We start from the raw sequence: 25,982 nt of genomic DNA on the forward strand, positions 1-25,982 counted from the left end.
GCAGAAACAAAAATTCACTTTAATTAGATCTCACTTTACTGTAGATAACAATTATAATAATAACAATAATAATAATAAGACGACTGAGCAGAAAACATCCAACAATAAAAATGGCGCCAGAACACAAAGCAATATATCAAAAAATAATAAAATAAAGATCAAAATTGCGGGTGTAAACGCTACAGCTTATGCACGTAATCGCACGCAATCTCAACATACGGCTTTATATTGCTTTGCAGCAGCAAATTGTCAGACGGTAAAATCACTTTTATATCGATTCACGTCTGCAAACGTTGAATCAATGTAAAAATGACGGATTTTACCGTCTGGGAAGCAGCTTGCTTGGCAAGATCAAGACTTGATTATCTTGATGCGCAGCCATTCTTTTCCGTGCGACAAACATTTATAAAATAAGTTTGATTTTTTTGATGTTTGCACTTTTGCAAGTAGGCTACGCTATATTTTTGAATAACAACGAATACAATCTTTACCTTTCCAAGAAAATTAAGAATATCTATTTTCTAAAAAACGCTTATTGCTTAAAAATGGTTTGAAAAGCATGTTGTAGTAAAAAACGTTAACTACAGCTAGACTGCACTTTGATGCACGTGAATGTCGAAAATGTGGATTTCTTCGACAAATCACTTTCAAACCCAGTGCAAATAGCATTAAACGACAACTAACATCAATTGAAAATTTCAAAACAGCTCATAATTTTAAGACTTCCAAAACTTGATGGAAGTAAAGTGCAGCATGAAGAAAGTTAGTAGCACATAGCATGCGCAAAAAATCAAAAACGTACGACTTTTCATAGTCAAACATCGTCCACTGACATGTCACCAACAAAGCACACTGTTGCAATGAAAACCGAGCACGAAAGCATTTTAAAATCTTCCAATTATCTATATGCTGCATCACGGTGGTGTAGGCTATATGATTCCTGTACAATTTTTTTTAATCATCATTTTATGGTTATACGCTCATCTTACATCAACCTACCTAGCACATCAGGCTCATTTCCAAATATGCAGACGTTGAATCAATTTTAAAAACACTAATTTGTTGACTAGGTGCGCGTAAAACCTGCAAATAATAAAATTAATGCTTTTTTAAAGTATTCCAAAGTTCTCTCCAAATATTTCCATCTATGAATCTCCAGGACCATACTGGTTGCACTCCTTGCGCTTCAGTCTCAATGCTGTGGATATGACGTTGTGCTGACGTCATTAGAAGTCAATGTCCCAACCTGTGAGGTCATCAGGAGGCGGATCTTCGTTGTCCTCGGGAAACTTATCAAAGTTGGAGGAATCGGAAGGTCCAACAACCTGAACAAAAATAACAGAGTTTGTAAGAAACATGCTTCGTTGCTTATTGCAGTAAAATGCCATTCAAACATGTTTTTGCAAAGTTTCAACGTCATAAAAGAAAGCGTGCAAAATTCGAAAAAAAAATAAATTTAAAGAAAATTATATAATTTTTCAATAAAAACTACAAGACACCAATGATTGACTTGACAATAACTTGCATAGATGAGCAGGAATCTCTATTGGAGTTTGCAAACTGAACAACTAATGACTTTTTACGATAATAGTTGTTAAGCCTATACAAATATCGAGGTTTCGTGTTTGACGTTTATCATAAATATCCTGTGGTTATACGCGAGTTTGTTTAGTGTTTTGAAGTATTAAGTAAGGCTTACCTTTGGAGTGATTGGGGGAGTCATTGTTCTGTTACGCAAACCTTCCCAATTGAAACCATCAAACCATTTGTGTTTCTGAATGTCTTTGATTCCATTGCGTTGATTTCCCAATCTTTCAGAAGGATTGTCTCTGCGTATGATCACATTTTAAATGCAGATAGTTATTTTCCAAAAAAAGAAGCAAAAAAGGATGATTTGATTTGGTGTAAGTAGTCCACCTACTTTTTCTCGCTAAACGTCCAATGGAGCTCAAGTTTTGTGTGGACACAAACAAAAGTGGATGCAGCAAGCAGCTTTAGGAGAAGGGAACAATTTCAACAAATCACAATGAAGCGTATATTTTACAATTTTGCTCGTTTATTCACGCGCCCAAAACTCAGCACGAGCTATCTACTTTAGCGCTTTAGGAAAAAGATTTTACAGTAATCCCAATTAAATACATTTCTGCAGCCGCAGCTTAATTGCACAATCTCAGTCTTTTTAAAATTGGAAAGATACTCTTCTCTGCAGAAAGGCTTTAAAAATAGTGGGCGATCATTCTTTCAATGGCAGATTTTCTAATCTAAGTCAATGTTATTTCACTTGGTAAATATAGTTTGTCTTACATTCCAAAGATTGAATGGAAGATTGAAATGAACAGTATGCGATTTGAACTACTGAATAAATGATATACCGTATCAGTGAGCAGTGAATGCAATCAATGTGCACGAGTGAAAACATCAACACAAAATAAAACAGCTTGATTATAAAAATACAATTAACTGAAAGATAAAAAGTGTGTCCAGGGACTTTTTACGGCATAATTGCAATTGTTGAACTGATAGAGCATCACATTTAGCTTGCTGTAGATTTTATTAAGAGATATTCTTGATTAAGTTGAAATCTATTAAACTAAACTAGGCCTACGTACAAACCTGCAAAGTTTTCTAATTAAGCTTTGGCCATTCTTCGATATCTTTTTGGAGAATTCCACCATGTCAATTCCTTTGAGGATCTGGTTGTAAGTCTTCATTGGATCGACACCAGAAAACGGGGGGCTGAAAAGGGTTAAATTAGCTAAACAAAATCTGATTGATTTCTGGATAGTTACATACCCATGAATAACCTTATCCATTAACAATTATATTAGTGAGCTAACAATAAATTCAACAGACAGGAACAAGCTTAATGTATTTTTCAGCCATTCGTATCGATTGCAAAGACAAGCTAATATTTTGTAACCTTTTAATGTTTTTATACTACAAGCCATCATGGATTTATCAGTACAACAAGGTCGAAATTCGTTTTAACAAATAAGCGTTGTTGAAAAATAAAATAGCCAAATTGTAATACTGCACACGCAACATTATAGCATTGTTATTCAAGCGCAAATACAATAGTGCTCTTTTTTCCACAATTCTTTTTAACTTTTTGAAATGTTGTAACAAAAATTTGTTAGATAATGATATCCTTTCTTCAAGTGTAGAAAGATAATAGTTAACCTTTTACAAGCCAGGCATTAATTGAGATTACCGAAGCATTACACAAAGAATTGGCATTTTTCTCTTCTCGAAGAGTTTAATCTACGGTTACCTAGAGAATTATTTCTGTCAATAATACCTTTGTGAACGTGCATTATGCATGGGACTCTATATGTCACTGTACTGCTGTGTTACCGTGGGCTTAAATGCCTTAAGTGTTTTAATAGCGGTTGTGTTGTAAAATTATAGTAAGTTGAGCTATGCATTTGGCTTAGAGAAAACCATATTTCATTGCGAGGTTCCTTATGTGTACAGAAATCTTATGAAATAATATATGAAAGAAATTCACTTTTTACGTGTATGTGTTTTATTTTAACACATCAAAATGAGTTTCAAGCTTCATTCAAAAGTTCAGTCAATTGATGTTACCTTCCGGTCATAAGCTCGAACATGAGAATTCCTAACGACCAATAGTCAGCCGAGAGGTCATGGCCTTTGTTCAATATAATCTCAGGAGCAACGTATTCAGGAGTGCCACAAAAAGTCCATGTCTTTATGCTAAATCCGATTCTCTTAGCAAATCCAAAATCGACCTTAACACAATACAATACGAAGGTTTAGTATCTTAATGTTAATTAAATGTTGTTGTTTAGAAACGCAATTTAAATTTACATTGTTTATTCACAAAAATACATTGGAATATCAAAAAAGATTAAAAAAATGTTCTTAACTTTGTCTTGTCTAAATACGGTTTGTACTCATATTTAGAAATTCATTAAAACTCATGTTTTTATATTGAAAAGTTTATCGTCAATCCAAATATTTACCAGCTTAGCGTATCCTCTGCCATCCAATAATATATTCTCTGGTTTTAGATCTCTGTATATGATTCCTCTTGAATGCATGTAACGAAATGCCTCCACTACACAAGCTGTGTAAAACCGAGCTGCAGAATCACCAAAATGGCGCCTGAAAACAAAAAAGTAATGTGGATAAAATAAAGTAAAAAACTAATGTGAAACAATAAGGAATACGGAATAGTTACGTTACTTTCCATAAAATAAAACTAAAGTTCTTTTAAACTTTTCTCTTGAGTTTCAACGTAGCTCCATGAACAACAGGAATAAAAAATTGGGCTAATCTTAAGCAGCACAAAATTGTCAGTTTTGGTGTTGACTTATTTCAACAAGCGCGAGTCAAATACGTACTTGGAATTTTAATAACTAATTTGAACAAAATTTACTTGTCACGCAGAACAGTCCACAATTCTCCACCCAAACAGCCTTCCAGCAACATATAAATATATTTTGTATCACGGAAGGTCTGGTACATTCTGAAATAAAAATGACATGAAAGTTAAAAAGACAAAATTTGTATATCATAAACAAATTTATAACTGCTAAAACGTTTTAAGCGTCCGTTTTAAGTATGATATCAAGAATGTGGTTATCTCAATCGATTTCAAAACATAATCTAAGATTCTAAGCTATGCTGTGACACAGTTATTTCAAATTTGCGTATTTTTATTGGTTAATGACAGCACTCACTTCACTATAAAATCACTGTTGCAATCCATCATTATTTTCTTTTCATTTTTGATGTGCTCTTGCTGCCTTGTGTCAACTATATGCTTTTTCTTCAAGACCTTCATAGCGTATGTTTTGGTTGTGTCTTTTTTTAACTCCACCTAGTAGAAAGAAATATGTCAAAAATATATTTGATGTTTGATTCGATCGTTAAAAAATTCATAAGTTTTGAGATACTGATGATCCAAAATATGACGCCACAGTTGGTACTCTCCTGTCCGGGCGCGGATTTATGGAGGGGGGCCCAGGAGGCCCGGGCCCCCCCGAAATTTTGTGAAAAATTGTATGTTTCCGCATCAAATGGTTTGATATGCTTCTAAACAGCTGATATTAGTCCCTCGGCATCACAATTGATGAAAATAGTTGTTTTAATGTCTATTTTCTAGCATATCGTATATGTCGTAGTATCATTGTTCATATCTGTTTAGCTTTTTCTTTCTTTTTAATTGATTTTCAAATTTTCTGGCCCCCCCCCCGAAAAAAACTCTTAGATTCGCGCCTGCTCCTGTCAATCCTTTCACAATCGATTGCCGATGCAAAATCTACGTTTGTCAGTACAGAATGGAAAACGCAATACCCGCTATACTGATGAGTGACCATTGATCACTTCTGTGCTGATGTCATGATAAAATAAGTTCTTTTTTACTTTAGCTTAATTTTAGTTGGAACAGCGATTGATAAAATAAGAAACAAACCTAGCCATAAAAGTTGAGGCTGGTAAACCAAAGCTATTTGATCAGCAATGCGATTACTGTGATACTGACATAAATTAGTCAACTTTATTTAACCGAGCTTAGATAAGATTTATTGCAATTAATCGGTAAACTATGTCATCATCACTTAACGCTATGTTTCTCGGCAGCCGATTATATAAAGAATTTACAGCGATAGACACCTTGTTTCGCCCATGAGGCTGCGCTCGCCAGTATCGCACCACTGAGCGCTTAGCCTTGTGCTGATAGCTAAGAAGAACGCTCCCTTCTTCAAAACCACTTAACGCTGTAATGCTTTATGGCGTCATGCAGTTTTGCCATGTTTTTTGTGTTGCATTTCATACATAATGCCAAAATAAGGTCATTTAGATTTTACTCATAATGTTAACAAATAGAAAATCTCACCAGTTCAACTCTTCCAAATCCACCGACTCCCAAAGTCTCAATGGCTTGAAAGTCTTCAAGCTTGAGGTCAATGTAGAAAGACCGGTCGGCTTTTGTTCTATGAATTCGTTTCGTGAGTAGATAAATATGCATCAAAGTCGAACGGGATTAGCAGAATCGGATGTGCGCACAGCCGCAAAAATTCAAACACGTTTTCAGAAAATCGTGCGGTTTTTATATCCAGGTAAACATAGAAGACAAACTACATATATTTTTCACATAACACAAGTGAATTCAATATTCAGCATACGTGCTGCAGCATAACGCCTTCACCATTAGGCTAAATTAAAGATAATTGCAACTAGAATATTTTGTTAGTGACATCTAACACAAAAATCAACAAGTCGAAGTAACAATAAAAGTTTTCGGTTTAGACTTAAGATTGTCATATATACTTTTATATCAACTTCTGGTGCCCTTTTCAACAGCGTTGAAGCTACACGACCAGCTTACCTTACAGAAGGAACTTCGTCATATTCTTTGTGTCGAACACTGTCTAAATCCCCAATCAACTGGCTGAAAGATCTGTGGATAGTTGGCTTTCGTTAACAACAACATATTATGAACATTGAACAATGATAGGTTTTCTCTAAACTCTGGGTAGTAAACAGAAAATTTTTTTGCAAAAAACTAAAAAAAAAATTTGAGCAAAATCTTGAAAACTAATAAATTAGAAGTAAAAGTAGTGATTGGTGAAAACAGATTTAAGTTTTCCTTTCCTTTTATAGTCTACTCCAAAAAAAGGTAAGAATGATTAATTCGTTAATGACATGCTGTTTACGAACGAAAGCTTACACAGTAGGCTACCACTGCTTTATTCAGATCAAAAAAACTAATGCATTGCACGTGGTTAAATCCTTTGTTAAACGTGATAAAAAATAATGAGACTTGGTTGTTTCTCCCAAACTTGCATAAGAACGTACAATCCGGTTAAAAATGCACTGTTTTTACTAAACAATCGCAAATAACAACTTTATATGCAGCAGGAGATATGTTGTCACAAAGTCTATCACTTACTGTCGATCAATCACCAGGCAAGTAACTCCTTCCACATCGTCAGTTATAACATTTGCAGTGCGTAAATCTTCACTGCAAAATTGAGAGCGACAGAATTACAGCAAATTAAAATTTAGTATTTGGTTTTTGAAAGCTGCAAACGTTTGCTGTCATTTTTTGACTCAGACAAACTTCTGCAAGAGCTTGTGTGCAGCAAAACTAAAGACATTCACTGCTAATCACATTACAGATGTCTAGCACTAATGAGAAATAAAGTCGGCAAGTAATTAAAAAAATAACGCATAAGACCATCGCCCAAAAAAATTTGGAAACACTCCATATTGCACTGTTTTTCTTTTACAAGTATAAATATAACAAAAAATGTCAAAAAAGCCTTCACTCGCAATTTTCTTTACATAAGAAATAAACATCATTTACCACAATCTTTACAAATATGCTTTTAACGAAGTAATATTTTACACCATATTTTTCTACACATTTGTGAGAAAAGCCTTTAAATTGTTTGTTAGATGGTTAGACGTTTCGAAAGTTAAATCAGTTAAGAATGCAAACCATTTCACAGCAAATAAAACCGTGTAGATTTATTAAAACCATTTTTCAGACAGCAATCCCAAATTCACGGCCCAGCGAAGTAATTCAAAGCATGAAAGTAAAAGATCCACACTGACGTGGTCACTGGTCACGGGTTAAGCCAGATTGAAAAATAACGTTGTGGTACGTGTTATAAGTTGTTTTTTACTTGTTTAAATTTTAATAAATTCTAAATAAAAGTTATTTAAAGTTACTGAAAATTGTAGCTAAAAAGCAGGCATACAATACTTACCCTTGAAGAGCTTTTTCTCCAAACCATTCACCTTTGGTCATACGCCGAATAAAGATATCCTCTTCGGAACCATTAACCCGTTTGGTAACATTGACCTAAAAGTAATTTTAGTGTAATTTATTTGATTGATAATGCGAATCTTTACTTCAAGTACCGCACTAAATAAAATCTTAGTTCAGTTACCATGCAGTTACATATCATGAAGTAATAAAGTTATAATTAGGGCGATTTTTTGTCATTAAAGTTACTTTTTTTGGTTGTACCAATTAACAAAAGAAATGTAGAACCAAAATTTCATGGTTGTGGAGTCAATATTTAAGAAGCTATAAAGTTACCAAAGTCACTTTTTGTGCTTTTAGGTTACTTTTCATTTTTTGTCACTTTATTTTGTATACGTTTTTTGCCTAATTCTCCTATTTATTTATCTTTTATTGCTACTGGAGAGATGAATTTAGACTCTATGTAATGCCAAAACTTTTAATATATCTTCTACTATGGTACGGATGGTTTGAACAAGCCCATGCTTGTTCATATCGCGTGTATTCTCGAAATATTCGTAAACATTAAGTAATTTTGTCGATGAAACAAGCTGTGTTAACTATATTTAGCCACTTGTTTCCTCTGCAACGGCTAAAGTGTTTGATTGACAGACATTTCCTGCCAGAGAATATAAAATATGTGTAATTTGAATGTGTAATTATAATTTGAGCACAAATTGAAACTAATTTAGATGTTTTTTTATGTTGAAATGCTGCTATTTCTTTCTTGTTTTCGTTGAATAAAGTTACTTTTTGGTTACTTTTTCGCAAAATTAAAGTTACGTTTTTGAGTTTTTTAGGCTACAATAAAATCGCCCTGGTTATAATAGAAAAATAAATAGTTTAGTTAAAACAGTGAGGTTTTATTGCTTTATCAAAACGTTGGAGGAGTTTCAACTCAAGTCTTTGAAAGTAAATACAATCAAATTATTTTGATAACACAAATTCTTTTGCCTCCCATTAAAGGAGGATTATAAACCTATTCCATCTTTGACTGGTTGCAAATTTTGTCAACGTTCCAGGTGCTATAGCTAAACTTTTTGTTTTAATTATTACAAAAATAGCTGGAATCTTGATGGAAAGAAGTAAGTGTATTTGCAGACGAATGTTGTTCTAATAATTTTATATAATTTAAGTAATACAGCAAAGAAACATTGTTGATCACCTTGAAAATGTAATTTTGCACTAAATTGAACAATGAAAAGTAAAACAAACATAATTTAGATTTCACAAGCAGGAGCATTTATTTATGATCTCAATCTAAATTCTAAAAGGTGCACAAACCTTGACTACACACATAATTCAGAGCTTGGTAGAATATAAACGAACAAGGTTATTCGAACGTTTGGCAACATGTTTAGTATTTATGCACTAAAAACTTTGGTTTTGGTATGGTTAACTTAAAATTGTGTTTCGCAATTGGTCTTAAAACTTAAAAACCAACATTTAAAATTGAGAGGTTGGCCTCTTGTAGATTTGAATACTGTAGAATAAGTATTCTTTGCAAATCAAACATTCACATTCATGGCAACATGATTATGGTAAGTTTAATAATCGTTGGGATTTTAAGTCTACAATACACTGCAAAATTCAACAACATATCGAGTAGTGCAAACCAAAATGGTTTTGCCAGTGGAAGTTATCGGTCAAACTCACATGTCCTTTGCTTATGATATAAAAAGTGTCTCCAATTGCTCCTTGGCGGATGATGTATTCACCAGTCCCGTAGTGGCACTGAAACGGAATACGTAAAACGTTACCGAAATATTATAATTGGCTTCAACAACCTTCTTATCTGGAAGGGATAATAATAATTAGTTCGTAGAAAGAAGGAAACTATTTTACTTGTAATCTTCGTTAGTATCTGCACGTCTATCAAAGCTTTGGTTGCAAATATCAAGCTCGTAAATTTTTAATACAGCAAAGTAATATTTGATTTATAAAATGGCCAATAGTAAAATCTACCCATGATTTATACAGATAATGAATAAAATGCTTAGTTTTCTAACAACGGTTTATAGTTGGAACATTTTACCTGAGTTTCATCTAGATTTTTTAAGTGAAAAAGTTGGAACAATTTTGACATAAAGCTTACTTCGGTGAGCTTTAACAAATAAAAGCAAGCAATGCCACTGTACAGTACTTGGCATAGAAAACGAAAAATGACATTGTTTTGTTTTGCTTTCCATAAAAAGTGCAAATTTAATCAAAAACGTCGGTTTTGAAAGTATCACCTATCTTTGCTTATAGCTATAATGATGAAAGTTTGAAGAATGATAAATCATAACACGATTAAACGATTAAATTAATGGCACTGCACGTAAAGTCGGCCTCCTCAAAGCCACTAGCTCGAACGCCATAAACAAGATTGGTGCAAAACATAACTTACAAAGCAGCAAGCTGCACAAGTTAGCCCTCACCATCAACACTCGTTAAGCTTCAGGTTTATGCCTTACATCTTGGATTAATTAGCAGGGCTCTGATAATAACATTGATCTAATCCATGCTGAGAGCCAAGCCCTTTACCATACATCCGTGTTTAAAAAAAATTACATCTATTTTACGTGACTTGGGCGTAAATTTTTGCACAGATTTGGAATGTACTATCCATCAAACCAATTACAAACACGCTGAGTAATAACGATTAAACGCTTCAGGCTAAAAAACAATGTTAGAATGAGAAATGCACATGAAAACATGATCTGGTACCTCTTCCATAACATCCACCATTCTTCTGCGAGTTCCTTCATTAAGTTTTGCAAAAGTTGGAACGCTAAAAACAATAGATGACAAGATTAAAACTTTTCAAAAGAAAACAAGGTTCTGGCTTTGATTAGACAATGGTGTTTTGTTGAAAACTAAGTTATTAGTAGTTTAATTTTTGCTTTAAACATTCAGTAATTATACTATGTCTAATTGTCTATAGATATTGCAAAATAATAAGAATTCCAATTTCCATCAATTTTTTACATTGAGCGAAACGCTTTTGAAATAAAAACACCACCCATGAAAGTACAAATGACTGGCACTTTTAGATAGCGCTAGTCTTATTTCAACTGCATAGAATGGTAAAAAAGAACAGTTGGGTTGTAATCTACAATATAATATACAGTACACATCAAGTAAAAACACAAGAGAAACTAATAAAAAAATTAAAAAAGCAAGCCTATGTTTTTTCAATGTTTTACTGACACATCGAAACGTAAGGCTCAACAACCTATGAAAAACAAGACATAACCTTGATGTAGGCCGAGGCATAAATTTGAATCTTCATATGGCAGCACTGTGTTATAGAGTTTTGCTTACGTTTTTAAAAAATGTAGATATTCAGCATGTTTCATTAACCCAGTTCTCATCATAATGGCTTGGAAGCAGTGCCTGTCTATTGCCCACACTCGCACACTTGTAGTAGCTGAAACAATAGTGATAAATTTGATTTTTTAAGTCTAGAAAGCTCAGTTTAAGCAAAACCTTGCAATATTTAAGAAGAATTTAATAGCTTCCGACATTTTTTGTGCAGTCGTCCTGTTCTAAACAAGATACTGCAGTGCTTAGCACATAGCCTCAACACCTTTATGTTTATAAAAACTCAATCATCAAGAGACCAAGCCTGTCTATTAACTACTAACACTGTCTTTTGAAAAAGCACTTTTGTGATGAAATTAAGGTGCAGTATGATGCACTGAGATTGAGATCTTTTCACTCTTTGTAATAGGACTGTGCTCCAAAACTGCAATATTTTTGGCGCTCAGTTGAGAACAAAAAAAAGAATTGGGCCAGTGTATTGTCTGGTGGACACAATACTAAAAGATCAATTGTGATGAAACAAGGAAAAGAGCTCGATATAAAACAATGAAAGCACGTGAGTAGCTCACTCCCTGCAATCCCCTGCATGCGGCATAGCACAATGCAACTTCCAAGACAACCCTTTTATCTGTTTATCTGGTACGCATTTTTACCAGGTCTGATCAGATTCGTACCCGAAGTGATGAAGGTATTTGCCAGATGAAGTGGTTATGTGGGTTATTTTAGAAGTTTCAACGGGCAAAGTTTAGCCTACCCCATAGGCTGTAAGTTTTTCTGTAAATTGGCATACTTGGTCTTTCAAGGCAAACACCCAAAACTCTTCATAAGTCAAGAATGCCATTTCAAATAAACCCAAAACTCGCTTGAAAACATTCCATTGTACTGATGAATGAAAATTATTCTACTGCCATTGTCATGCACAGCGCCCAAGAGCATTGTTGGCACTGCGGATGTGGCGCTATATACCTGCTATTGTTATAATTATAAGATCAGATTTTGGTTCTCAAAAGGTCAAATACTTCTGTTTTATTATTTTCTTGTTAATTGAAATGTAGTAATTAAAACTGCTTTACCTTTGACAGTGGCTGTACGAGTGCAATTGTACAAGATTGCCAGCTCTCCGAACACCTTGCCTTCACCCATATTGCATAGATGAGAATCGTTTTTGGTCACAGCAACTTTTCCCTCTAAATAGACAAAATATACAAACGAGTGAGTTAAGCCATGAGTGTCTAAATAAAGTTCAATTGCTTTTCATATTTTTGTAAAAGTTATTCAGTATTTGCAGCTAAGTGGCGTTCTATACACCACAAGTTTGCTTTGTATACCGGACATCAAAACAGACTTTATTAGAACAACCGTGTTTGGACCAAGTACGTGAGGAAGGAATATCACGGAAAAATGATGTCACATAATCCACGCAAAAAAGATGGGAATGAACACCACTCTGAGTCACCTTATAAGGTTTGCTTATTAAACTAATCACCCAGTTACATTTGGTTAAAACATTCGTTAATATTACGTTGAACTGAAGTCTGGCAACGCAAAACTGATGCAAAAGTGGACTACGGTACGAGCCATAACATTGTCTGAAACTATTTTTCCACAAGTCACAAGTAAAATATTAAAAGCCGTTTCAACACTTGCAACTATCCGCAATGTAAACCTATTGTTTCTCAACGTTGCCACAATGAAAACTCAAAGACAAATTGACTAGTAAACGATACAGAAAAGTCCGATTTTGTTTAGACAACACAAACTGGAGCGAAAAAACAAGGTGCTTAAGAACTTCGACGGATTTAGTTCAGAGATAAACAACAACAGCAACTGCTAATGCGCTCAACTCAAAAGGGTGTGGAAACTTATTGACTTGACACATTTTCGTTTTTCTGCTACAAACATCTCTTCTGAGTTGAGTTATTGAGAGTCGATCTTCTTCGTTATTGTTGTTCAGGCTTTAATAGCAGCAGCAAACGATGATACCAAGAAAAACTATTTAAAAGAATTTTGACAGCATTTTTATGGGAATATGGCTTGTCAAACATAATATTAGTGCGTCAATAGACAAACTGCCAGGTGGGTTAAGAAGCATGGAAAGGATGTCAAACATACTTGGTGAATTTTAAAGACCAATTGTGCCTTCTAAAAAAGAATTAAAAACCCAGCCAATTAGACTCAAATTGCAACAGATTGGCATAGCACGTCTTTGTGAGAATTTCCTCTTACAAGGATGACGTACAATGGATGATTTGTTAAGTTACAATAAAAAACGTATGCAGGCCAAAGCTTTTACCGTATTTCTTCAAAATTGTTTTGACTCAAAAAACTTTCTATCGCGCGCAATTAAAAGTAATCTTTCTTGCAGCTATAAAAAAGTAGTGAGATGTTTTACTTGACGAATTAGACAACAAAATGTAAAGAATTAAAACTTCCTTGTTTTTGTATTGTTGAAACGTTAAAAAGCAGTGCTTGCCATAGAGATGCAGATGATTTTATTGTCCGATTGTCATCAATAAATTGGTGAAACTTAAAAAAACCGAACAAGTTTTAACAGAAATTTGTTTTTCCCCGTAATGCATTCTCTCACAAGATGCAAAAACTCTATTTGAATAAGAATGATAGCACTGACGAGGCCAAACTTGTGTGACGAAAGCTCTGCAATAAACTTGAATTTGTCAATTCAGGGTGAAACTCTCTGCTTTTTTCATTCAAGAAATCTTTCAACCAGAAGTGGACATCCGCTACTTTGAAAATCTCTAAAAATGATTCTTTTTTTTCTACTTTGGAAATTAGCGGAAGTACGATTGACACAAATTTCTCGCCTCCCCGCTACCTTGGGAAAAAAGTAGCGTCGCTACTTCAGCTGCTATTCTAATAAAAATTGGCTCTGCCCTTTCTACTGTACCAACAAAGTAGCGCACTAGTAGCGCACTCTTTGGAACGTTGAACCAGGGCTCTCATCACTCAGTTATGCAGCCAACATGACCCACTATTTCAATTCCACGTATCAAACATTAATGCAATCTTTAAAAATTTCCTTTAAAAATGCTTTATAAAACCAATATTTTAAGCTTAATAAAAATAATATTTTTTTGTCACATTGACATTAATTTTACCATCAAACAAAACTCTTTAATAATGACGTATATCGGTAACCAATTCAGCAAGACAAGTTAGCGATGCAAAGTGTATGATCCAGATCAAGTGTTGTGCAGATTGTAATAACTGACAGCCGTATAGCAAATTAACTCGAATCTTTTGTATATCTGCGCACAACCTGTTGCATGACTGCAACAGGCAAATCAGATTGTGTTTCAATGCAAATTACTTTGCTTTAATAATGCGAGCAGTAAATCGTATTAGCTACGGTAGCCGTTTGTTTATTGAATGTTTATTACCGTCTCGTGTGTGCTTGGTACCTTAATCCACAATAAAAACGATAAGAGAAAGGCAAAGTAATTTTCCTTTACGTTTCACAGTTTAAGCTTTCATTGATATAATTTTTTTGCGGAATTTTAAAAATTAACAAAAATGTTCGCAAAAGCTTGCTTTTGCAACTTGACAAACTTTTGCCTAATTTTATAACATGTGAGCTCGTTTCAATCTCTTCTTATACTCACTTAATTCAGGCAATAGCGTTTTGTTCAGAAAAAAATTGTTGAAAAGAAAACCGAATAGCTTTCATTAAATGGTTGTTGGAGTATTACGCTAAGACTGCAGGGCTATCCAGACCCAGCCAAAAAAGTTTGTGGTTCGCAATCACATTGCTACTGAAGTGTTGGCGAGCGAAAAAAATCACTTACAAATTTCTATACATTTAAATTTTTTGTTAACCCTGATGACGAAGTAGGACTTGTTTTGTTGAATATGCTACACCAGCCAACTTCATGCGCTACACCAGCCAACTTCATGCGATCAGTTTCGACCGCCATTGTTTGGTTACGTCATTAAATCGGTCCAAACGGGAATACAAGAACTGTTCTATTGAATGTGAAACTGAAACTGAAAATGCAAAAAACGCGCCTATATGATGACATCATGGAGCCGATAATTTACATAAGTCTCACCAAAAAGCACAACCCATTAAGAACTTATGAGGAAATTAAAAAATAACTTATTTATTTTTGGCTATATAGGTCGTGGCCTTAACTTGTGCGGCCTTGTCTGGCAAGCTATATTAGTTATTGCAACATTGTGGCCAAAATCAAATGACAACTCAGTTGATCACGATAGTTCAGTTGTAATATATTGGATTCCGCTGTACAACGTGCAAACGAATTAAAGACAAGATCAAACATTCAAGATTAGTGCAATTGAGCAGTGCTTCAAAATCGTTCATGAGAAAATGGCGATAGGAATATGTTTGCGGTTACGCTAAATTCGAGATGAAAGTTTTGAAGCTGCAGCTCTTTTGAATCTGCGTGAGTGCGCTCGAAGCCGACACAACAGACATATTCAGCTTTGTCATGTAAGTTACATTTACAAACGACAGATTCAATTTATTTTTAACAAATTTGTACCAAAAACAGTTTTCGAACGAATGTGTATGCATTTGTCATACAATTTACATTTTTAGAATTAGCAACTTAAATCTTTTTAAATTCCATTTACACCCATAGGTAAAATCTACTACGGGTTGATAACCCTTACCCCGCTAGAAAAGAACAAGAAACAGCCAGGATTGTATGCCTATAGAAGAATGCGATGAAGATATTCCACAAGTGTAGATTGAACTATCTATGTTCAGCCTAACGCTGCGGGTTCGCTGTGGTAACAATGTTTTTTCACAAACTTTCGGGACACAATTCCCTAGTCATGTGTCTTGGAGTCGGTGTGTCGTTGATTTACATGGGCTCCTGTTTTAAGTTACGATCATGCTGTTAAAGACGTAACTTCATCTATTGATAAAGATAGCTTACCGTCCAAAACATACACAAGAGATCCTTCATCCCCTTCTTTGATGATGCAGCTCCCTTTGCTGTACTCAACGGGATACATGCACTCCACAATCTCCTCAATTTGCACATCTTCAAGATGTTTCATGAAGTCATTCTCCAAGATGGCTTTTCGGATGAGATTAGATGTTCTGAAACACGTTATTAAAGCGTGAATTAACGTCATGTAAAGATAATTTCATACAACTTTGTTTCCGGCAATAAACACATCAAACCTAATTAGTAAACTTGATATCCGCGTAAAATTGAATCTTCTTTGCAAAATAAATATTCTCTTGTTAGCTGTGGTTCGTAATGACGCGTAAAATCGACATAAATGGTGCAACGAAGCAATTTATACAAAATGCTCATTAACGCTTCATCAAAACAAATATTCGATTGCATGTAATTGCACTCCGAATCACAACTGATTTCACAGAGGCACCGATTCGTGGGAATGAAAGTGGCATAGAAAGTGTAAAAAATGTAATGAAAAAAAAAACAAATTTTTGATTAAATCAATAACTTGTCAACATAGGAAACTTGGCAACACTGGGTCCTAAACCCAAATCAACCCAGTACAAAGTACATGATAAACTGAGTTCAACAACTGCGATAACGAGAATCCAAGTTCACAACTCCATTTCTAAAGAAAGTCAGAATATCAAAAAAATATAAAGTTTCATGCCACGGAACAATCATCAGAAACAGTCATTTTTCAAGTGGAACGATCAAACAAAACGAGGCAGTATCCAGAATGCAAACTACGCTTACTGGTATATAGTACAGTACTGTTGTAAGTCATGTCGGGGTTTTCGGATTGCGTTTGATTTTTTAAAAAGTGGACGAGACCATGGCCAATTTGATTAATTGATAACATTAAACGTTTGGACCTCTACTGAACTTAAATTACTTTTGGAGCTAGAATCGCGCATAACACATAAAGCCAACTCGCACCTCAGCACTGAGATAGCAAAAAAAAATGGTACAAACAAGACCCAAATTAAGAAACGTAAACTCAAAACCTAGCATTATACTGTAGCCTATTGTTACAAATGGAGATTGACAAATCGTATCAATCACCTTGCTCCTAAGCTGAGGCCGTAGGGGCCAACCCAATATTAATTGCAAGATTTCTGCAGTTTAAAAATGTCTGGGTAAGATAGTTTCATGGAAGGAAAAGAGAAGTAATTAATGGTCATGGTTGCTCTTATATTAGATAAGTAAATATTTTTCAAACTTCATAGCAAAAAACGTTGTTACCAAAACACTAAAATATGTTTCCAGGGCAGTTAGAAAATAAATAAACCCAACCCATATTTGATAGGTAACAATGTACATGGCCCCAATGTCTTTAATAATTAAGCTGGATTGTTTATGCAGGCAGTAATTACAGATAATAATCAGATAAAATTTTGAAAAATATCTTTTCTTCTACTGCGATTAAATCATTCTTTTCTTCTTCTGCGATTAAATCACTAATTTTCAAATTTTACAAGTAAAAGCGCTGTAGTGGTTCTGTGATAGAATCTTCCGCAACAAACCTAAGATCGTGTTTCCAAAGGAATTTTCCCCATGGCTATCATGCTTTCAAGCATGCAATTCCGGCATTGTGGAGGCTACATTCACCATTGTGATTCAAGAAAATGTAATAAAATTTGCCACGGTATTCTAGACGGCCAACAACCTACTGATAAGATTGAATAAGCAGACAAGGAGAGAGATTTCGAAATATGCTAACTTGCAGCATCAACAACAAACGATAAGTATCTTTTAGCTTACATCTTAGTTACATTATGTTGATTTTATGTAGACCTACGGTATTATTAATTAAATGTAAAAGTGATGTTATTATATCATTGCCATAAGCTTACTCGAGGGGTTTGGGATAGTTGAAGTTGCTGATAGACCCAGGGTTGACCGCCGCTGCATTTGTGGAACTGGGCTCAGCAGAGATAGCGTTACGCTTCAGGCGTTTAGGATGCTTTGCTTTGCACATTGACGCAGGACTCCCACACCGAGGAAGATTTTCTTTTTGGGGTAATCTCGTCGGTTTGTTTCTTTCGCCGGTGCTAATCACGTCTGTTTTCAAAGTGTTGTGGTTCGCAGTGGGTACGGCGTGTATACGCTCCGGGCTAAGTTTGTGGTTTCTCTTCGGAGTATCAAGCAGTTTATCTTGTCGAGAAGAAACGTTCTTTCTGGAAATCTCCGTTGTATTTTTGTTTTTTACTAATTGTGATGGTTTAGTCTTTAGCGATCTGGTTGAGTTTATGCTGAAAGAGGAGCCAGCCAAATTTTCAAGGCTGCTTTGTACACACGCGTTAACGTCTTTTATAGCGGCAAGTTTTACACCGCTGCTCTGCATCGCTGTTGTGACATTGCATCTGGCATATTCACTGAAGTCTGATGCTTGCATCACCGTTTCTTCTGTGGGGGTATCTATTTCCATAGCTTGGAGCGGCTTACTCGCTTGGCACTCCATAGGTTCAACATTGCAAAAGTCCCAAGGATTGCTCATTCGCTCTGAAGCAACTCGATTCGTAAAACTAGCTACTGCCCTTGATTGCTCAGCAAGAGCAGCTGCTTGTTGCATGCTTGCTATTACATATTGCTCGGCTCTCAACCTTTGGATGTACGCTGCATCTGCCCGACAATGGGAAAAGTATGTTTGCTCGATGTCAGCAGCATAAAAGGCGGACCTAGGATCATGCTGATAAGGATGACCTGACAGATAAGAAGATGTTTGCACCGCAACTGCTGTCATCAGTGGGGTTTGCTGGTAATCGTATACATTTGAGTACAGACTTGGTACTGTTTGGGAGTGTGCTGGCATCGAAGGCATTCTGTGGGTTGTTGCTTTAGAAGATGGAGCTTTTGGTGACCTGACATAGGCTAAACCCTTTTTCCAAATACTGTTTTTTCGTTTTTCTAAATCACTTGTTGCAGTACTATCAACGGCACTGGCCTCAGAGGTTCTCACACAATTGTTGGCATTATTGCTATGACTTTTCTTTCCTATTTTAGCATGTTTCTTCAGCCAAGTGTGAATGCTAGATTTCTTTCTACTTTTTTGGTTTTCTTTTCCCCGAGGAGGAGATAATTCGTCTTTGCGTCTCTCGTCAATCGACGCCATCTTTTTTGGATCAGTATAATCTATGGAAGGAAAAGAAGACGCTGTCCTGGATGGTGCCAAATAATTTTTACGGCTTTCTTTGTTGGGAGTTTCTGATACAGAGGGCTCGGAACGTCTCTGATAACAAAGTTTGAAGTCGGAGAAGGACTGCAATCGGTACTGAAAATTAGGTACTTGCTGTGTTTGATTGAATGCACACTTGGTTTTCAAACTTTCTGTCACTGAGTTCTTGGCTGTTGTAAGCGAAGACGCCGGGGCCCCAAATAAGCTGGATGGCGTGAAAGAGCTGCTTTTATTTTCTTTTAACTGACTGTCTTGCTGTTTGTGATGTACGCTGTCCTTAGAATAGTTGACTTCTGTATTGTTTGATAAACCTGTTTCATTGATAGGTTCGTCAGAGACACTTCCTCCAAGTGAGTCTACTTCGTCAGCGTAGCAACTTTCTTTTTCTTTCGGACTAATTGAGGAACTGCTTATTGCTTCACGATGACCAAAAAAGTATGGTTCAATGCAGGTGTTAGTTGGAAACTGATAGTAACCTCTGTCACCGATTACAGTTTTATTCATGACTGATCTGTACTTGTCGATCTGCGACTGCTGTTGCTTTATAGTCTCAACTTTTTCTAACAATTCTGCTTTGAGCGATTTGATGACAAGGTCTCTCGTTTTCAGTTCTGTGATGTACTGGCGAACGAGGCATTGGAGTTGACGTAACCCGGCCATTTTTTCTCTTCTCTTTAGTTTGAAATTGAATAAGCTTTAGGTGTGATTGACTTCTTCAAGTGAAATGCACAGCTGCTGGTGTTTAAAAGTACAGGCCACTTTTTGTAGAATGATTTGGCAGATTACCTCGTGTAGTTATACCGTGGGACAGTTTAATTTACAATGATTCACAGCTCATGACCAACTGTTAATTTCTACTTTTTTTCTACAAATTTTGTTTATGCACTGCAAGAAACAAGTTTCTGCAGCGCTATGCATTGCAAGAACAAGGCTAATGGTTAATTTTTTTTCATCTACATGAAGAGTTATCAGCTATGCGATAGGTAACGCTAGAAATGGTATAAAATTTGCCTGTCATGATACTCTGTTTGGAAATGATCGATTAACATGAAATGGTTCTTGGACAATTCAGTGAACTGCACTCAATTAACAAGGTAATAAAACTATTGAGCGAAAGCAGATGAAGTGGTCACTGGTCACAGTGTTCGTTTGTAAATCGGTAGACACAGGTTCAATACCCTGTCGGAGTGTCGGGTCATACCAAAGATTTTTATTTTTCCTTAGCACTCAGAAAACTATTGTATACTCAACAGTTAGAGATTAAAAAAACATTCAAATAAACAATTAAAGACTAGAGTTTAAAAACTAATAAAGTACGTTTAACCAATCTTTTCCATCTGGTTTCCAACACTGGTTTTAATGAACCTGACAAATGCCCGGAAAATAGGACTAATGCCCGACACTTTAAGTTTGATTCTGTAATGATCACGATTGTTTTCCACATAATCGCGGGGATTTTAGTTTGGCATGAAATTCTTATTCATATCTCTGCACACCCATTAATGCTTTCGTAAAAGACAACGTTCTACGCCTGTATTCACACATGATCCATTTTAGTAAACGTTTTACGTGTATTCGCTTGACATTTGCAAATATTCTAAAAGTTTTAGGTTAGAGAGCTGCAGACGTTCAGTATTTCTTTCCGTAGTCTTCAATAAATTAAATTCATCTTTTGCCTCACTCTGCACTGTTTTACCAACAAACAACGAAGAAATTTTCTTTTTACTACCAGAATAAATAGACACAGCTGCTTCAAGTGAACATGGCAGCAAACGAAGTACAGTCGGCAACCTGGACTGCATTTCCTATCCTTCGACTTCTTAATGACATAATGGACCATTTTTGCCATGTAGATGTCATCAAAAATTAAAAACAAAACAATTGAACCCCACAGTGGTATTAACCTACAGTCACTGCAACATTAAGTAACGTTTAAAATTGTATCTTGGCATTGATTGGAAGCGATTTGGAGTTAAAAGTACATCAGAAACAGCCTTTGGAAGCATGAGCGCGACAGTCAGCAACGCACCTTTTCTACATCGTACCGACATAGTTCGACTTAAAAACGATGTAAAAACGGCAACCGTCGCTGGCTGGACGACCCAACTCGGTTATGTTTTGTGTGGATTTAACGTCTTTAAATATGCTTTTTGTGAAAAAGCAAGGACTGAAAAATTTTTTTGTTGGTTGAGGAGTGCTACAAAAATTTTTAGTCAAAATGAGTGATGTGCAAACACCAAACATCCATGCATGAATGGTAGTGTTGCAATTAAAAAGTTTAACTTTCGATAAAGCTTTAATTGACAATGTTCTTCTGAAAGTAATGAAAATAAAAACTCTTGTCGTTATTTTATTTTTGCTTTCTTGACTGAATGTTGCCAACCTCCTCGTGGTGAGTCCTGGTAATTCAAAGTTATGAAGCGAATGGCAGCAATCAGAGACCGCAACTCACAGAGCACCTGGGGTGGTAAAAGGATAAACCCCCGGCCCCGGTGTCCAACGAGAGAAATCCCCTCAAATGCAAGAAGAAGAAGACTGATTAAAATATTTTAAAATTTGAAATATTTATAAAGGCACCATTCTATACTGGTCTGTTAAACTTTGCACCGCATTTTAAACCGTTTCGGTAGGTAATAAAAAATGTTGTACATAAAAAATGCTTTTCCTGGTATTGTTACGTAAATCGGTTCAAAGTTCATGAAGCTGCCTGTAATTTACTTGCAATATATATTTTTCAAGTTCACACATTCATGTACAAATATTGCTGTATAGCCTATAACCTATACCCAGTATATATTGAAATAAAAGAAACAGATAATTCAATATACAGTTCGTGGCAAGATAAACATCTTTGCTTCAAGAAGAGGACAAAACGAACTCCTTGTAAAATCTTACACCCACCAAACGCTCCACATTCAAAAATACGGCATTTTGCAAAAACCGCACATAAACAAAAATACTGTCCTGCCCATGTACCATGTAGTGTTTAAAGTAAACTACATGTCAAGTTTTTTTTATTAACGCCTAATCCAAATAAACATTTCAAACGCTCATATTAGCCCATGAAAATACAGGTTCACATTGAAGAAGGATGTTACATGTGTACGTGAAGCTGATGTGGTTTTTTTGAAATTATTAAAAGCTGAATTCATGTAAAACACGTTTCGCTTAAGATTTTAAACAAACAGTTTAAAAATAATATAAAAATTCGAGTATGTGCTCCTTTGTAAAACAAAACTCAACCGGGCGTGCTACAGAAAGACCTGGCGCTTTAATTTGCAGCTGAGCAATCGAATTGGTTTCAATACAGTCATAGATTCAATGAAATTTAAAATTATTAATTGAGACCATTTTTTCAAAAGTGCACGTGTTTCCTTTGGTAACAGCAGAACAGATCACTCAGAGATTTAAAGGACATTTCAGCTTTTTATGGCGTTCTGTTGTTTCGGACGCAAGAGCTTGTTCAGGTCACCGATTACAGGACACTACATGTTGAGGGAAAAGTAACTAAATTTGCGAATTTAGAAGATACTAAGTTATGCAGATAACAAGTGTGGAAATATCAGTCAAATAATCTGATATGATGATTCGCTAATAGCTTGTAATAACCTGAAATTATAAAATTCTTTTTGGAACGGGTCGTGATTTTTCTAGTTGATAAGATTCTAACAAATTAAAGTGCAACTCCACGAACTCGTTGTTGTTACTGTTAGAAAACCAAAAAGCGCTGATTTTGCTATCTTGACTTGTAGCACAGGTGTTCTTTCTTACAGTATGACAAGCATCAAACATTAAGCAATGTTCTAGCATTTGTGCGAAGCTAGCATAAAATGTGGCGAACAGACTTCCGATTGTGGCAGCAAAAAGATAAACCATTACACGCCCGGAGCCAAAAGTTGTTCTTTTTTAAGAACTTTCTAAAAACATCCATAGATCTTCCTTTCATATTTATTAGAGTTACGATTTAGCTTATTGTCTGGAAACAAAGATTTTATCACCATCCAATTTTAACTTTCAGCTAACACATGTTGGGCATACACACAAGCTTGTTAAAACTAATAAGTTTGAAGTCCAGCGACAATCCTTTTTTCCGCCTTTAATATGTCAAGACCTGAGTTGCAGAACTTTTTAAGTTAATTTTGCGGAAATTGAGTTGTCTCCAAAAATATGATGTGTGATAGTCAATGCCTGTCTTCGCGCAAATTTTGATTTAAAAACCGCTTAATTTTGCTTGCACACACGCTGGTGTTTGCACAGAAATAAAAGATTAAACTAGGTTGAAAGAACTGAAGTAGTTCTTCCCCAGACAGCAAAATCCGCCATTGTTACAACGTCTACAAACGTTGAATCACTGTATTGCTTTCTGCGTTGGATCATCTCAAAGCTTTTGCTTGCAGTCGAGACTGTGAGAAACAATTGTATTTTTAGCTAACACAAAAGAAATTTTCATAAAAAATATTTGAGCTTTCGGACAAAATATTTGCATCGAAGCCAAACTGAGTGTTTCAAAATATTCACAAATTTACGTAATGAACACTTATGAACGTGACCATGTTACAGAAATCCGTTTTGTCTTGCTAACACGAAACTAAATTACTTTTTCTTCGAAGTGAAACCAAGACAAAAAATTTTGAGTTGAAACATAACTTTTTCAAAAATTTTTAAAACTTTTCTGCGATCACATCTACTTACTGCTTCTGGATAAAAGTGAACGCTTTTTGCGTTGATTTAACGTCTACAAATCTTGCAAACGCTGAAAACGAATGATTTTTTGTGTAGATTGGCCCTGAGAGTTCCTATTTCAATAAACAAGCAATTTACAAGAACTAGTTCCGTGATTTCTGTTATACACATCATCATACACAGCAAAATTCGTCATGTTTATATAGATTCAACGTCTGCAGACGTTGAATCAATATAAAAAGACGGATTTTTCTGTCTGGGATAACTTTTTATTCATATCTCCTAAGCAGCCTACTAAACTACGTAGTTTTCAATTGGCTGGTTTTATTAACTTTTGTTTATCAATTTTATAGATATTTTAAGAACAAAAAACTTAAATACAATATTGAGTAAAAATCTTCTTTCACATGAAGTATTGAAAATGCTGCAAAGCAACTGAACACAGAGTAATCTGTCTTTCAACATCATTGCAAAATTGATACTCGCTCATTGCAAATGAGAAAAAAATGTCATGCGCATGCGGAGCTTCCAATGCTGTTGAACTGGGCCTGCCGAATTCGTGATGTCATCTCTTGACAATATTTTACGTAATTGACAAGAGAATGTGCATTAGAACTCTAATTTAGATCGATGGTGATATATTAAACCACCCAGAGGAACTGACACTGGTCCTCAGAGAAATGTTCTCTTCGAAACTCATTAAATTCAGTGAATATTTAACTCATCGTGGAAGCATAATGTCGCACAGCTTTCAACCTTTCAGCCCAAAATAATAAAAACTCGTTTCGACGATTTGAAAAAGCTCCATTGCTTTTCAATGCAACAAAGAGAAAATAAAAACTCAGTTTGCATACCATGCCAAAGTCTCGAATATGGTAAGATCTTAAACGTTTTTAATTTTTAATCTTATAAGCCTATAGGCCATAAACCGTCTTTTGACGAAGATGAAAACAATTCAGTTTTACCTAAACATGATATCGAAAAAATGAAGATATTGTAAAGAAACTGCACTATGCTACGTTTTCTAAACTTTTTATGGATATGATGGAACGATACGTTTATGTTGTTGTAAAAAAAGTAATATTGAACTCACTGAAGTGACTTTGGAAAAGTTTCCATTTCTGCCATTGCTGGATCACTGAGCCTCACAGTGTTGGGTTCTGCGCTGATCCCTTGCGCCCTTTGTGTCCGTCGAACATTGTGAGAATTAGTCGTTATTTGATGCTGCGGAGTTGTTGAGAAGACTGACTGCGTTGAAAAAAAAAATTGCGGTCACCACGACATGACTGTTACGTGTGAGGCTGTAAGCTGAGCAGCACGCTAGTTTTACTAGAATTAGTCTAATTTGTTTATTTTAGTAGTTTGTTAGCTTAATCAAACTTCAAAGAAAAAACACAATGTAGGTGACAGTAAAAGCAACAACAAACAGGTTGTTTAATGTTGGAAGTTTTACGTTATTTAACGTGGAAAGTAACCGCTCACACATCTTTTGGCCAACCTTTAAAATAATGTATGTTTTACCTTTTCTTGCCTTCAACCGCACTGCAGTATATAACTGTGTAAATGTTATTTTGTGTCTTATTCGCTCTGAGGATGCGCATTGTCATGGTGCGCGAAACGTCAGTGTAGCAAGAAATCAACATGTTTGTTGTTGCTTTTACTTTTACTTTCATCAGGTGAACGTTGCAACAAGTGTTAGAAACGATACTTCTCCGGATGAACACCCAAACTTTTCAGTATTCAAAACAATGTAGAATTAATGTTTTTTTCAATCTCCACTTTTCTGCAACTACTCCAACACTTGGCAAAAGTTGATTTGATTTATTTATTCTAAGAGTCTAAGTAACCTCAATTGATCATAAATGGAACCAATACTGGCACGCAGACTTGCCAAAGGGAGAAGACGTCATCACTGACCCAACAACGGCTCTTCCAGGATTTCACACAACAAACAGACAAGAATGGGTACCAGATAATAGGATCATCAGCAAACACGCCCGCACTACCCAAGCACTACATAGATGGGGCACTGTCAGAAGCTCTGCATGCCCACATCGCAAATCCAGCATTCAGGATGTAGATC

General features: G+C 35.4%; 1 protein-coding gene across 1 annotated transcript; it reads right to left on the bottom strand.

The window, feature by feature from the left end:
* On the bottom strand, nt 1–25,042 carry LOC145769481 (cGMP-dependent protein kinase 1-like). Its single transcript, XM_082581126.1, has 17 exons — nt 24,993–25,042; nt 16,006–16,172; nt 12,160–12,273; nt 11,087–11,192; nt 10,490–10,553; nt 9,437–9,514; nt 7,743–7,837; nt 6,920–6,991; nt 6,356–6,427; nt 5,864–5,960; nt 4,707–4,846; nt 4,403–4,492; nt 3,987–4,128; nt 3,589–3,752; nt 2,614–2,736; nt 1,700–1,829; nt 1–1,325 (listed from the first exon to the last, which is right to left on the bottom strand). The coding sequence occupies exons 1-17, from the start codon at nt 25,025–25,027 to the stop codon at nt 1,227–1,229; spliced, it is 1,788 nt and encodes a 595-aa protein (XP_082437252.1). The 5' UTR covers nt 25,028–25,042; the 3' UTR covers nt 1–1,226.
* Nucleotides 25,043–25,982: the final 940 nt, after the last annotated feature.

The sequence above is a fragment of the Aplidium turbinatum genome, chromosome 4 (assembly GCF_918807975.1).
Source record: "Aplidium turbinatum chromosome 4, kaAplTurb1.1, whole genome shotgun sequence".
Taxonomy (NCBI): domain Eukaryota; kingdom Metazoa; phylum Chordata; class Ascidiacea; order Aplousobranchia; family Polyclinidae; genus Aplidium; species Aplidium turbinatum.